This window comes from Achroia grisella, unplaced genomic scaffold (genome assembly GCF_030625045.1).
Source record: "Achroia grisella isolate CSIRO2021 unplaced genomic scaffold, CSIRO_AGI_Agris_v1 utg1360, whole genome shotgun sequence".
NCBI classification, from domain to species: Eukaryota; Metazoa; Arthropoda; class Insecta; order Lepidoptera; family Pyralidae; genus Achroia; species Achroia grisella.
In genome coordinates, this window is record NW_026712626.1 from 3,176,848 (window position 1) to 3,192,910 (window position 16,063).

The 16,063-nt window shown below is 33.5% G+C and overlaps 1 protein-coding gene across 2 annotated transcripts in view; it reads right to left on the reverse strand.

Moving 5' to 3' along the window:
- Nucleotides 1-16,063, reverse strand: part of LOC131855290 (atos homolog protein A) — a 76,187-nt gene that overhangs the window by 39,885 nt on the left and 20,239 nt on the right. The window contains exons 1-2 of one of the 2 annotated variants that reach the window (XM_059206542.1): nucleotides 12,013-12,098; nucleotides 8,974-9,023 (exon numbers count right to left, since the gene is read on the reverse strand). The exons of the other annotated variant lie outside the window; for it this stretch is intronic. Of the exons in view, the coding sequence (XP_059062525.1) occupies nucleotides 8,974-9,023; nucleotides 12,013-12,034 (72 nt within the window). The 5' untranslated portion in view covers nucleotides 12,035-12,098. Of the gene's footprint in view, nucleotides 1-8,973; nucleotides 9,024-12,012; nucleotides 12,099-16,063 lie in introns of those variants that run through there. 2 annotated transcript variants of the gene reach the window in all.

The following is a 16,063-nucleotide window of genomic DNA, read 5'->3' on the forward strand; positions in this document are numbered from 1 at the left end:
TCAATACATCTAAATACAATTGGAGTGTCTGTTTGTAATATTGAAATAACCGTTTTTTACTACATGCATATGAATATAAATACGGTACATACACCGAAATAACTTTTTTTACCATTTGTCTTTCTGTCTGGACTATCCAACACAAAAATAATTTTTCAATTCGAACCAGTAGTTCCTGAGATTAGCGCGTTCAAACAAACAAACAAATTCTTCAGCTTTATAATATTAATATATATGTTAAGCATTTACGATTAAAAATCAATTCACATTAACTTAAGATTAAAATTTCGAGTAAATCGAAACCGCTAGTTTATAAAATAAAAAGATCACCAGTTATATAGATTAACTACAACATACAAACATACAAAAGCCTCTCCACTATTAATTTCATATACATTACAATAACAACCACACAAAGTACACAAGTCGCTACCAAGCTATAATTGTTATTATATCACAACGTACGCAACGAATGGAATTGGACTTAATGCTTTAAATGTTAAAGTTCAAAACCTACTAACACGGTTTGGCTCGTAATGTCATTCTGTTATCTATAGATTAATGACACTGAGGACCTTTCTGTACTAATATTCAATTAATTTATAGTGATACTGGGTTATAGTATATGTGTATACATATACTATACATCTATATCTATACTTCTATACTTATATTATAGAGAGGAACAATTTGTATTTTTGTGTGTATGTTTGTATTTAATAGGCTCTGAAACTACTGGACTGATTTGAATAATTCTTTCACCATTAGGAAGCTACACTATCCCTGAGTGACATAGGCTATATTATATTTACAAAAAATTAGGGATCCTTACTCAAAATATATTTATATATATATTGATATATATATGTTCTATTCTTTGGATGACATATTAGTGAACGATGTGTATATATATATTAGCCATGCTCGCGGATTTAGCCGTGTGAAAATATTGGCCTATGTGTTATTCTGATGTATAATTATTTCATATTTCAACAAAATCCGTTCAGTAGTTATTGAGTGAAAGAGTAACAATCATCCATACTCACAAACTTTCGAATTATCGTACTTTACTGAAACAACTTAACAGATTTTATTTATAACGTAGGAGACAAACGGCGGCTCACCTGATGGTAAGTGATTACCGCCGTCCATGAGCACCCGCAACACCAGGGAATTGCAAGTACGTTGTCGGCCTTTTAAAAAGGAATAAGCTCTTTTCTTGAAGGTTTCAATATCGTATCGGTTCGGTTTCATGACATTTTATGTTTACTCGGTAGGTCTGAGAATAATTGTTTTTTTTTTCAGTTTACTCTAATCCTGTTGACCGCAGCTGGCCTTTACAGCTTCGCCGGACGATAGCAGGCGAGTGCAGATGGCACTCCAAACACTCAGGACTTATGGAGCGGCTGAAGGCCAACTCCCGTCTGCACGAAACATTTTTTTCGGACTACTCTAATGCTGTTGGCCGCAGCTGGCCTTTACAGCTTCACCGGACGATAGGGGGCGAGTGCAGATGGCACTCCAAATCAAAGGAAGGACTTATGGAGCGGCTGAAGGCCAACTCCCGCCTGACGGATACGACGGATAGTCTGAGGGCACCGCTAGGGGTTCGAACCTCGGCTCAGACCGTCGTAATTTCGATCTTCGTTTTATCGGGCGACGGATCGATTGGTATAAAAAAAATAGTTAGTTTTAAGTAAATAAAATATTTCAATATTCTATGTCATTAAAAAAACAGTGTTTCATTAGTCACATACTTATGTAACTTTCATGTATAAAACATGCAGTGTTGCCAGCTTTTGGAAAAATCGTGACTACAAGCTTCATTGTGGCCACGTCACCAATAGAGTAAAACATTTTGTTTTTTTCTATTTGTTTCTACTGTTTCGGTGATTATTCTACGCTCTAATTAATTCGTCGTAATAGATTATCTTTATTATCTATTCATACGTTTTTCTAAACATTTGACAAAAAATAAAATCAAAACTGTCCTTTCCCAATCGGAACGAGTGGCAACCCTGTACTTTCTATCAGGTGAACTTACCAGTTTATTCCGCACTAGCTACCCGCCCCGACTTCGCACAAGTGTACATGTATTATACATATAAACCTTCCTCTTGAATCGCTCTATGTATTGCTAAAAACTGTATTAAAATCCGTTGCGTAGTTAAAAAGATCTAAGCAAACAGACAACGAAGCGACTCCATTTTATACTGTGTAAAGATTTCAATTTGCAGATTTAAATCCTTATAGCGCTTTTCCTTTGCGTGCAATTACAGCGCAATTATAAATTTTAAAAAAAAGTTATTTAAAATTGGCGGGAATAGTACGTAATAGCAGTAAACATTTTATTCTATGTAAAGATATCCATTTGCCAATTTTACAACTTATGCCGCTTTTCCTTTGCTTACAATTACAGCGCAATTTGAAATTATAAAAAAAAAACTTATTTAAAATTGGCGGGAATACTACGTAAGAACAGTAAACATTTTATACTATGTAAAGATACCCATATGTAAATTTTAAAACTTATGCCGCTTTTCCTTTGCTTACAATTACAGCGCAATTTGAGATTATTAAAAAAAACTTATTTAAAATGGGCGTGAATACTACGTAATAGCAGTAAACACAAAGTAACACATTTGCCACTACGCAGCAAAGTCGGCCTTTGTATGCTAATATTCCGGACCTTCATATCTTTTGCCAATAGTAAAGATATAATCATTAAACTAATCAACGTAATCTTTATTCCCACTACGTTAGGTCCAATTCGGCGCAATAAATTAAACAAACATATGACCTTAAACAAATTGATACGCAGCAAGGTAACCAATCTGTTGTCAGAAATTAAATTTTATACTTAAAATCCATAACACAAAGGTCTATAAACGAAAAGCCTATTCCGTTTCAAATTTGGAACTTATTCGAATGCATTATGATTATGACGTCACACGACCTCTCCCCGAGCCCTTCTGACATAGATCGGCTGTCGTCGAGCGGAAAATAACAACGGCTTCTTGCGCTGCACGACAATGGCGCACTTAGCAACTGAGCGCTGCAAACAGCGCTCGATACTTCCCCATCTATGGTATTTGAAATAAGAAATTAACCGCTTCAAGCGTACAAAGCGTAGGTCATTCAATTATAGAACGTAAATAAATCGATTTAAGCATTTGTAAACGTAACGTACGGCGTCGTTTGGTCTAGACATATGTTGCTGTACACGTTTAGTTGACGCAATAGCAAATGCGAACCTTGGCACCGATTCTGCCTCACCAATCGCGCTTTTAAAGTACCATCACCGACCAGTTATAACATAAGCGTGTAATTAGTTCCTTTGCCTCGCAACGGGGACAGAAAAAAGAAAACTCGATTCGACGTTAATACGGCTGACGTCATCTCTATTACAGTTATGCGAGCCTAGTACTTCAACGGACAGTGGCTCAATAACTCTATATTTCAAGCGAATCTCATTCAATTCGATTCTACGCAGCATCTCTAACACAAGATCCGGGAATATTTAGGGAATCAATGTAGGATATACACTTTAAGATTACTACGGATATTTCTCAATTGTAAAACAAATCATGTCGAGTGATGCAAGTACGAACAAAAGTTTCATTATTGACGAAAACAGCCTCAGTGGTCTAGTGGGGCATACCGCTTTACTTCCGATGGTCGCGGGTTCGATTCCTCGCACAATACAAACACTTGTATTCAAGAGTTTGATTGTTTGTATCGGTCTGGATCAAGCATTGCTTAGCTTGGCACTAGATGGCGCTGTGTGAATCGTCCTGAGATATCATTATTAAAACTTTAGTTTAATATTTAACCTACTTCATAAAAGAAGGCCTATGTCCAGCAGTGGACATCTTCCGAGCTGCGATGATGATGATAAAAAAAGGATGTACTCAATTCTACAATTTTTTAAGACAAGTCTTCAATCTTCAATCTTTCTCTGGTGCCCCAGCGTATACCGTTAGCGTAGGCAGGGCACCATTGAGTCCTCATCCATTAATAAAACCACAGGAATGTAGGGGGAGAGGATTGTGAGTAATGTGGACTAATAACCCCATAGCTAGGAAGTACCATGTCAGGTTCACCTCCACGCAGATTCCCCTGGAAACCATCGTAGTAAATTCCATTCGCCAAGATGAGTTAACTGACCTGACCTCATCTCCACTGGTGCCCCGCCAGCACTACCAACATTATTTTAAGTCTTACATTTTTTTTATTTACCATCTAATTAATATTACAAATGAGAAAGTTTGTGAGTATGGATGGATGTTAAAAACTATACAAAGATTATAAAGCTAAATATTATGTTTGTTTGTACGTGCTAATCTCGGGAACTATGGTTCGAATTGAAAAATTATTTTTGTGGTGGATAGTCCATTTGTCGAGGAAGGCTTTTAGGTATATACACTAATGGAGAAGATTATTAATTGACAAGTAACATGTAAAATTACTGTTAATCTTCCTAAATAAATATAACATTACGCTACGACCAATAGGAGCGGAGCATCAGTGAAAAATGTTGCAAAAACTGGAAAAATTATTCATATTTGAGAACGTTGCGAACGAGGTTAAGTCAATATCATTACATAGTATAAAACAAAGTCGCTGTCGCTGTCTGTCCGTCCCTATGTATGCTTAAATCTTTAAAACTAAGCAACTAGTTTTGAAGCGGTTTTTTAAATAGAATCATTCAAGAGGAAGGTTATCCTTACTTCCTTACTCCTTACTAATATTATAAATGCGAAAGTAACTCTGTCTGTCTGTCTCGCTTTCACGTCAAAACTACTGAATCAATTTAAATGAAATTTGGCACACAGATATTCTGGGCCCTGAGAAAGGACATAGGCTATTTTTGAATGCGAAATGAGGGTTGTAAGGGGTTGAAAGTGGGGATGAAAGATTGCATGGAAGAATCGTCATTTTTGAAGCTAAAAGCTTGAATCTTATTTTTGAGGCTGTTGATTAAATATAAATAAATATGACATTCAAAGTTTGTAAAAATTTTACCCTTAAGTGGGTAAAATATCATATATGTAATTTAAAAATATATTATATGAATTGGGCGATATATAATAATAAGTGTGATGCAGACGAAGTCGTGCGGGGCGGCTAGTGTATAATACATGTAGTGTGGGAAAGGTGATTGTTAGTAATGTGGACTGATGATCTTATTGCTAACAATATATCATGTCAGGTTGACCTCCACGCGGTTCCCCCTGGAAACCATTGTGATAAATTCTTGGTGAATTTGTCACGATGGGATGACCTCACCTATCATCCTCCACTGGTGCCAGCGTACACATACCGTTGGCGCAGTCGGGTGCAACATTGTCAACCATAAAAAAATACATGTACGGCGCGAGTAACTAGTAAAAGATAAATGTGAAAGAGTTAATTGAAGGTGAAACTGAGAATGTTTCAGTTATGTTATAACGCTTGCCAGACTTATAAATACGAGCGGAGTTGCCAGAAATGTCGGATTTTATTAATTTCACACAATGAGATGCGTAAATATTTCCCTACCTCTTTCCCAACGTAACTTCCGTGTTTTTTATTAACGTACTATCTATCTATCTATAATAATAATAATAATAATCCCAGGACAATTCACACAGAGCCATCTAGACCCAAGTTAGGCTAGCTAAAGCTTGTGTTATGGGTACTAGATAACTGATACATATACATAGATTTTTTTTTGTAAATACATACATATTATATATAGAAAATACCCAGACTGATACAAACAATCATACTGAGGAATACAAATGTTTGTGCCGTGCGAGGAATCGAACCTGCGACCATTGGAAGTAAGACGGTGTGCTAAACCGCTAGGCCACCGAGGTCGTCAAATATCTGTATCTCTATCTATACAACATCGATATCTGTAACTTCGTCTGCATTACACTTATATGACATTAATCTTGTAAATTGTAAACAAAATGTAAAAAATATTATTTTGATGTATGTACCGTATATACATTCACATGCTGCTTTCTTGATATATGATAGCGTAGCGGCTTTTATATTGATTGCCGCATCCATCCGTATGTAAAGTGCGAATACTGTAACTACCATATAGTAATTTTTGTAGCTGTGACGTGGTCGTGTGGAATGAGTAGTCATGCTCACTAAAATGTCCAGACATGTTGCGACGTGGTGGGCCGGGTCATTGGGCTCCCTAAAATATGGTCGAGCGCAGTGATGGCTGGCTCATCCGTCATACTCGTGAAACGAGTGCTGCTTGTAGGGACTGGTCTGCTCTTATCACTACGACTGATTTAATCTTATTGCATATTTATATTTGACCCAAAAATTAGTGCTTGTTGGTAGTTTGTATTCACACGTTTCGATTTGTAAATGTAAACTTACAAGGATTATTTAAAAGAGCAACACACCAGTTTCTTGCTCATTCTTCTTATGATGAGACAGCTTTCCGAACGAGTGGTAGATAAAAAACAAATTGTTATGACTATTCAAAAGTGCTTAAATTAAGTTTATTTGAATAAATGATTTTCTATTCTATTCTATTCATGCATGTAGTAAAAAACGGTTATTTCAATATTACAAACAGACACTCCAATTTTATTTATATGTATAGATGTATAGATTATAAACATCAGAACATCTTAAAATTGGAAAATTTAATTAAAAAAAAAAAGATTAGCTGGTAGAGAATTCCATATGGTATTGAGCTCGCCTCTTGTACAATCTTTATAGTGCAATAGAGAATAAAAAAAAATTCTTCGTGTATAGATGATGAAAATCGTGCATAGGTGACTGACTACCCGCTTCATTATGATCACGTTATCAATACAATAAAACATTTTGATAAATCTGAAAACGCTAATGGAAGGTGAAACTGAGTGTTGCCGATGGCAACCTTTTTGATAGTTTTTATGTTTTTTATATATATTTGAATTTTATATTTTGACGTTCTGTTTTTATATACTATTTGTTTTCTTATGCCATATTGTCTTTATATTTTTGCTAGCGAGCTGATTACAGCTATTTTACCTCAGTAAGTGAGTATTTAATAGAATTAGTGCTAATTTGGTGGTTTGTATTCACACACTTAAACTTAAAAATGTAAAGTAATAATAAAATTATTTAAAAGAGCAACACGCAAGTTTCTTGCTCGTTCTTCTTGTGACGAGACAGCTTTCCGAACGAGCGGTAGATTAAAAAAAAAATGTAATGACTATTCAAAAGTGCTTCAATGTAAGTTTATTTGAATAAATGATTTTCTTTTCTATTCTATTCTATTCACCTAGGAACGTGTCTCATTTTTAACCAGCCTTAATACAGTCCTTCCTTCCTTCCTTCCCTAACACTGAGAATGCTTCTTTTTTTTTATTTATTAAAATTTTACGGCTTTGGATACAGGTCCTTTTTAGCCCAACATAAAGAAATGTTTCAGTGATGTTACAACGCTTGCCAGACTTATAAATACGAGCGGAGTTGCCAGAAATGTCGGATTTTATTAATTTCACACAATGAGAGATGCGTAATTATTTTCCCAACGTAATTTCCGTGTTTTTATTAACGTACTATCTATACATACTATCTTTCTCGACGACGTCGGTGGTCTAGCGGTCTAGCACACCGCTTTACGACCGATGGTCGCGAGTTCGATTCCTCGCACGGCACAAACATTTTAATTCATGAGTATGATTGTTTGTATCAGTCTTCTATGTATAATATGTATGTATTTACAAAAAAATATCTATGTATATGTATCAGTTGTCTAGTACCCATAACACAAGCTTTAGCTAGCTTAACTTGGGTCTAGATAGCGCTGTGTGAATTGTCTTGAGATTATTATTATTATCTACATCTGTACCTTCGTCTGCATCACACTTACTTGAGATGTATCATTACATTTCGTACACTTTACAATATCTTTTTAAATTATAGCCTATGTGTCACTCTAATATACAAGCTATATTACTGTAAAGTTTCATCAAAATCCGTTCAGTAGTTTTTACGTGAAAGAGTAACAAACATCCATCCATACTCACAAACATTCGTGTGTATAACATTAGTAAGATTATCTACATATTATCTTTAAAGGTTCTGTATCTTTTTTCACAAGACAACCACACACTTTCACTACAAACCTGTCGGTTAGCAATCCAGCGTATCAACTTTCCCGTACCTTCAAGGTTAAGACCCTAGAGGGTGAACAGACGAGATCTCAATGTACATTTAAAAAAACCTACTATTTTTATGTATCTGAAATGTTTTCATTCTTTATCTTAAAGTATATATGGTACTTACAAAAAAATAATAATTAAGAAACATTGTTTGTCTATCTGTTCTTGCTAATCTCTGAAATGGCTAAGCTGATTTTGACGGGACCATCCCTCGCAGATAGCTAATGTTATAAGGAGTAACTTAGACTACTTTTATATTATACATTATTTCTTTAAAAAAAAATGTTAAATTGAACGCAAAGTCGCGGGTAACAGCTAACCCAGTAATAATAATGGAGCAATCCCTAATCATCCATAAAAAAATAAGCATTAAGTTTATACATTTCAATAAAAAATTCAATATTCACGTGGACGAAGTCGCAAGTAACAGATAGTCCTGTAATAAATTGCAACCATTCCATATTTTTTTAATTTTTTTTTATTTAAAACTTTATTGATTTGTCCAATAGACAGTTAGGGCTTAATGCTAATAGCATTCTCTACCAGCCAACCTTAGGGAGTGCAGAGATACTCGAAGGCGGTTTAGTTTTAAGAAATCAAAAGTAATTATATTAAATAGACATAAGATCATACATATACATGATAATATACTACATACAAACGAATTATGAACATACATACATACATATTTATATATATTATAAACATACTACACATATAAATAAGATAATGATGATGATGATCATTTTGCAGTTCTATGTTCATCCATAAAAAAAATTTGGAAAGCCAATACAAAACTCACATCGTTCCGGTTTTCATCTTCGCAACCGGATAAAGCGCTTGCGCACTCACCTGAAACAAATAAAAAAAAACATTAATTTTGAAATTAAAAAAAAATATTCACTTTTTCCATTCTTTACTTTTTTTTATACTATTTACTACTACTTTTATTTATTAGTTTACTATACTTTACTTTAGTCTTATTTTTTCGATCAACTCTTAAAAATTGTATAGTACATAGTCGGTTAAATAGAAAAATTGCAGTATTCAAAATGTACATATTTTACAAGACAAGCATTCTAAGTTTTTAAATTTATTTAAATTATCTTTCCCTTTAAAGTTTTAAATTCACACAGATGTATCATATATCATTTTAAAAGTATTTAGATAATGATTAAAACTACGCGGTTAATTTCATTGATATATATCATTTTTAAATTTATTTTAATTCTTTTTTTTTTTCTCAAGACAATTCACACAGCGCCATCTAGACCCAAGTTAAGCTAGCTAAAGCTTGTGTTATGGGTACTAGATAACTGATACATATACATAGTTTTTTTTTTAAACACATACATATAATACATAGAAAACACCCAGATCGATACAAACGCTCATACTCATGAATACAAATGTTTGTGCCGTGCGAGGAATCAAACCCGCGACCATCGGACGTAAAGCGGTGTGCTAGACCGCTAGACCATAGACCACCGAGGCCGTCTAAATGAGAAAACCTCGGTATTAAAGTTGGTAATAAACAGTGTTTTAGAACTATTGCATTATATATGGAAATAGATATAGAACCTGACTTGTGTAAAGTCGCCACAAAGGATCCGGCAGATAAAATTATAAAAATAAAAAAAAAACCTTAGTTAAGTCCATTTTGTATCTATTTTTTGCACAATAAACTTATTCTATAAATACAATAATACGCACTTCATTTTTTAACTAGCTACACTGCCCCGGCTTCACACCGGACATGTATTACATATAAACCTTCCTCTTGAATCACTCTATCTATTAAAAAAAAGCCGCTTCAAAAACTACGCAACGGATTTTTATGCGGGTTTTTTTAAAGGGTTGATATGTATAATACATGTACACCCGTTCAAAGCATGTTACTCTAATCTTACAGAAGACCAACTTAATAAGCTTGAGCGACTTCAAAATACTCTTATAAGATTTATTTTCGGTCTTCGAAAATTTGATCATGTTTCCGAGTTTCGCACTAAACTCAAGTGGCTTCCTATTCGCTTTCGCCGGAATACTCACATTCTTTCCCTTCTCCATAATATCCTTTATAACCCTTCAACTCCTAACTATCTGAAGGAGCGGTTTGTTTTCCTTCATAGCTCTAATAACGCCAATCTTAGGTCATCGGAGAATCTCCAGTTAAAGACACCAGTACATCATACTGCTTTTTACGACATGTCCTTCACGGTACTTGCTGTCCGACTATGGAACGATCTGCCACTTCCCATACGTAAATTGACATCACTGCCTGCTTTTAAATCGAGCGTTAAAAAATATTATTCACGAAACTTATCTGCATAGTAACGTCGCTATTGTATAGATATTATTTAATTTATTTATATGTATGTATATATATGTGTGTATGTATATTTTATATATAATGATTATTATGTAGTTATATGTATGTGTATATGATATGTAAATTGTACATCCAACAACGAATTGTTATACCTCGACCAGACACAGTCTAATCATTCCTCTCCATCCTAAGGTTGCCTGGAAGAAATCGCTATTTAGCGATAAGGCCGCCCATTGTTACCTCTATATTATAATTATTTTGTTATTATTTTCATATTTAATGTACATATTAATTTATGTAATTACTCTTTCTGTGAGAGGAACAATAAAGTGTTTTTCATTCATTCATTCATTCATTCAAAGCCGGGGTGTGTAGCTAGTTAACAATAAACAAAAGAGTATATATACGTCTGTGTCAAATACATGGTAATTTTTTTTTTATTGTTTTAATGTATTTTTATGTATAATAAAACATATCATTCTGCAGTCCTTCTGTATATAAACTATAAGTGTGCGAAATTTCATACCCCCTCCGTCCTCACAAATTATGTAAAAAAAAAAGGGTACAATGTTTTTAGAAATCCATGAAATAAAAAGGACTTCTGCAAACTAACACCTAATTCCATAAAACACATGAAAAGAGAAGTGTAAAACTGCTCTCTCTAAGAATTCCCGTCCAAACCCTACCTGAGACAATTTGCACCGCATTTTAAAACTAATATACAAGCACCCCGGATCTAGTTTTCAGTCTAGACTGAGTCTAGACGAAGCCTAGGTCAACGTGCAGACGACAAAGGAAGCGGTGCGTTCACCTGATTACAGTTTCCGAGATTTGGTATGGATAGACAGACAGATGTAGTTATGTTTAACCTTTAATATAGCCCGCCACGGCTCCGCAAGGGTTACATGTACTACACATATAAACCTTCCTCTTGATCATCTTGATCCCTCTATTTATTGCTAAAAACTGCATTCAAATCCGTTGTGTAGTTTAAAAGATAAAGATTTTTAGATTGCTTCAAAACTGGGTTGTAAGGGGTTGAAAGGAGAAATGAAAGATTGTATGGAAGTACCGTCATTTTTAAAGCTAGAATCTTCAAACTTATATTTTAGGCTGTTGATTAAACAACAGGGGTTGTAAAGGGTTGACAGGTTGTATGGAAGTATCGTTATTTTTAAAGCTAGAATCTTCAAACTTATATTTTAGGCCGTTGATTATATAATAGGGGTTGTAAAGGGTTGAAAGGTTGTATGGAAGTATCGTCATTTTTAAAGCTAAAAGATTAAAACATATTTTTTAGGACGTGGATTAAATAAAAGTGGGCTGTAAAGGGTTGAAAGGGGATATGAAAGGTTGTATGGAAGTATCGTCATATTTAAAGCTAGAAGATTGAAACGTATTTTTTAGGCTGTTGATTAATCAATAGGGGTTGTAAGGGGTTGAAAGGGGTTGAAAAAGTTCTATGGAAGTATCATCATTTTTAAAGCTAGAATTAATATAAATCATACTTACTGACTCCAAATAGGCAGAACATCTTATGTTTATCACTTGCAAAATTATTGCCATATATCACAGTACATCACAGCTAATATTATGATTACGTATCTTATATTATACATATAATATAAAAAAATAGTATACAGTATGTCTGAAACATACAAAAAAGAAGCATTTTTGGACCATTATGGTAAAAAATAATAATATAAGAGCTATTTAAAAAAAACCTATTTAACATAGCATACAAAAACTGTGCCTGATATATAAAAAAGGGCAAAAAAGAAAAATTTTCGGAACTATTTTGTAAATAAAAAAAATTAATATAACATCAATTAAAAAAAACCTATCGATAGACACATTATCTAAACAAATAAATAAAATTGAGGTGTCGTAAATTTGTTTATACCACGAAGGTAGCAAACAAGCATACGGCCCATCTGATGGTAAACGGTTACCGTAGCCTGATGCCTGAAACATCAGGGTTGTCACTTGTGCTTTGCTGTCCCTTAAGAAACCTTAATATACCCTTCCTGAAAAACTGGATGGATGTTTGTTACTCTTTCACGTAAAAACTACTGAATGGATTTTGATGAAACTTTACAGTAATATAGCTTATACATCAGAATAACACATAGGCTATACATTTCACACGACTGAAACCGCGAGTACAGCTAGTAATAAATATATTTATATAATAAATATTTATATAAATGTAAATGTATCTATACATATAAATAAAATTGGAGTGTCTGTTTGTAATATTGAAATAACCGTTTTTTACTACATGCATATGAATATAAATACGGTACATACACCAAGATAACATTTTTTACAATTTTTGTCTGTCTGTCTGTTTGTTCCGGCTAATCTCTGAAATGGCTGGACCGATTTTGACGAGACTTTTTTTGGCAGGTAGCTAATGTAATAAGGAGTAACTTAGGCTACTGTTATTTAATAAAAAATCTTTAATTTTAGAAAAATAAAGTCAAAACTAGTGTATAATAAAGATGAAATTGACAACAATTCCGCTTCTTTACAACGGAAGGTGGTTGTGTCAAGACATAACGGAACTTTCACTTTCCAATTGTTCGTTAACTGAGTTACCATTAAATAATAACATTGAGTTGCCTTGGAAGCCTCTATGGCTTAGTGGTTAAGTACCGCGACTTACAAAACGGTCGTAGGATCAAATCTGGATATAATTAGATATAGGATTAGTTTTTTTGCGTGATGTATTTAAATGTAGCTGAGCGATTATTTATATATATATATGTATATAATATATATTGACATTATTATTTATATCATTATATATATAAAACAATTAGCTGTCCCGGCAAACGTTGTTTTGTCATATAAATTAATAACGCTATAAAAAAATAGGGGTTGATGATAGAAGAGTGAAAATTTTGGGTTGTATGTATTTTTTAATGACACATAATAAAAAAAAATGCCCAATAAATGAAAATTAAGTTAGGGTTAACCCTTACCACTTAGGGGTATGAAAAATAGATAGTAGCCGATTCTCAGACCTACTGAATATGCATATAAAATTTCATAAAAATCGGTCAAGCCGTTTCAGAGGTTATATAGTACTACAGCGTCTCTGTTACGACCTTACAAAGACAATGAACTTGTTAATCAAAAATATTTTTCAGAAATAAATTTTGGTTGTTTCATACAATGTGACCTCTTAATAGACGACCGTCCGCGACCCCTAGCGAATAACAATGACCCCGTATATGTGACACATACATACATACATACACATTATACATATGCAATATATTGCTATTTATATTATTCATTTCACACTTAAACTTAAATTGTAAGTAAGAATAAATTATTTAAAAGAGCAACACACAAGTTTCTTGCTTGTTCTTCTTGTGATGAGACAGCAGCAGAAAGAAAGAAAATTGTTTATTATATTGTTTAAAAATTACTTTTATTATTGCTATGTACCAAACATAGCAATAATAAAAATATTTTTTAAATTTTAAGTCACATTATAATAATATTAATTTTGATTTTTACCCGCAATGATCACTCTATTACCCCATCAAAGGGAGATATATAATATATATATATATATATATATTATATATAAAGAAATAATAATAATAATAATAATAATATATTAGAGAACTCTACAGCTAAACTCTACTTTGATCGTGCTATTCTCACAGATCGAACCACACATTACAATAGGCCAGACATTACACTAATAAACAAAACCAACAAAACTGGATACCTGATTGATATCGCTGTCCCCAACACACACAACCTGCAAAATACGATAGCCGAAAAAATAACAAAATATAAAGAATTACAAACAGAAATAACCCGACTCTGGCACTTACAAAAAGTAACAATAGTCCCAATCGTCCTCTCAACTACAGGTGTCATACCGAAACACATGCATCAGTCACTAAATACCCTGAACTTGCCCCCTAATATATACTGCCAACTACAGAAGGCTGTAGTTCTAAATACATGCCGGATTGTTAGAAAGTTTCTACAGATAGATTAGGCCTACATTTGTATATCCACCTGATATAGAACATTGTTATGTACTTGGCTTAGGCCCGTACATACCAAGATTACCGGCGAAAGTCGAGAAAAAATAATATAAAAAAAAAATATAATAATAATAATAATAATGTTTCGGCCCGTAAGTGTGGAGAAAACCAGCAATAGCTGAGAAAAAATAAAGAATAACAATATATAAAAAATATAAAAAATAAAGAATAATTCTGCCGGGGGGTAATTTGCCATCTCCTCCTCTTAAGAGGGGAGATGAGAATTTTCTTTTAAGTTTAAGAAACAATAATATTAATAATTAACAGGCCCGGGGCCCTGAACCCCGGGCGACTTCTGCCGGGGGTAAGTTGCCATCTCCTCTCCTTAAGAGGGGAGATGAGAATTTTTTTTAAGTTTATAAAACAATAATAATATGTTTATTTTGACATCAATGCCCAATTTCTTAGTTCTTTTTTTCCTAATATTGTTATTAAAGTTCTTAACTCTAGTATTACAGTTACAGTCGTTACAAATTGTTAGATCTGTCTAACAAGTACACTCACACATTGTTGTATCATAGGCATATTAATATATAATATATATTTATAGATTTATATTAATTTCATAGTATAATTGTATCCTTACTTTGCATAAAGTTAATATCTTACTAATATTATAAACGTTAAAGTTTGTGTACGGATGGATGTTTGTTACTCTTTCACGCAAAAACTACTAAACGTATTTTGATTAAACTTTACAGTAATATAGCTTATACATTAGAATAACAAATAGGCTATAATATAAAAAAAATATGCAAATTGGGCGAAATGTAATGATAAATGTAAAGTAATTGTGTTGCAGATAAAGTTAAGCGGGTCAGTTTTGATACTATAAAAAAAAATCACAACACAATTCTTGCCAAACCTAATTGAGTCTTAAAACAACTATCACAAAGTGCAGAATGTATCGCGGACGTTATGTGGATGCAACTGATGATCGCATCTCGCGGCGTTTGGGAATGGACTGCAGCCAGCCCTGCCTGCAACTCAGTGTTGCCAGCTAAACTCACTGGGTAGCGGTCTACCCAGGCTTTAAAAAACCTACTGTAATTTGAAATTTAATTTTACAATTTATTTATATATATTACATGGTATTGTAATAAAAATTTTATATATTTGGAAGTACTTATTTGTCCTGCCAATTATAACCTAGTGAAAACCTGAAAAAGGGCAAGCACAATAGATCTATGTAAGTCGCAGTGCTACAGGTGCTACAGGCACCTGACAATAGCCCAAACAACCCAATAAAAAATAAAGTTCCTTTGGTAACTTAATAATTATTGTTCAGAATAATTATATAAATAATTATTTTCTAAATTTTCCACCCACTAAAATCCAGTAGTCACAAATTTCGTTCACAAACGTGGAGATATTCCACCACTTCCAGTTAAAAAGCCGCTAATATGGCAACACTGGGGCAGTCTCTGTCGTCTGTGCTATCAGATATTTGGTGGTGACTCCACAGGTTGGCTAGACTGGGGGGTGGG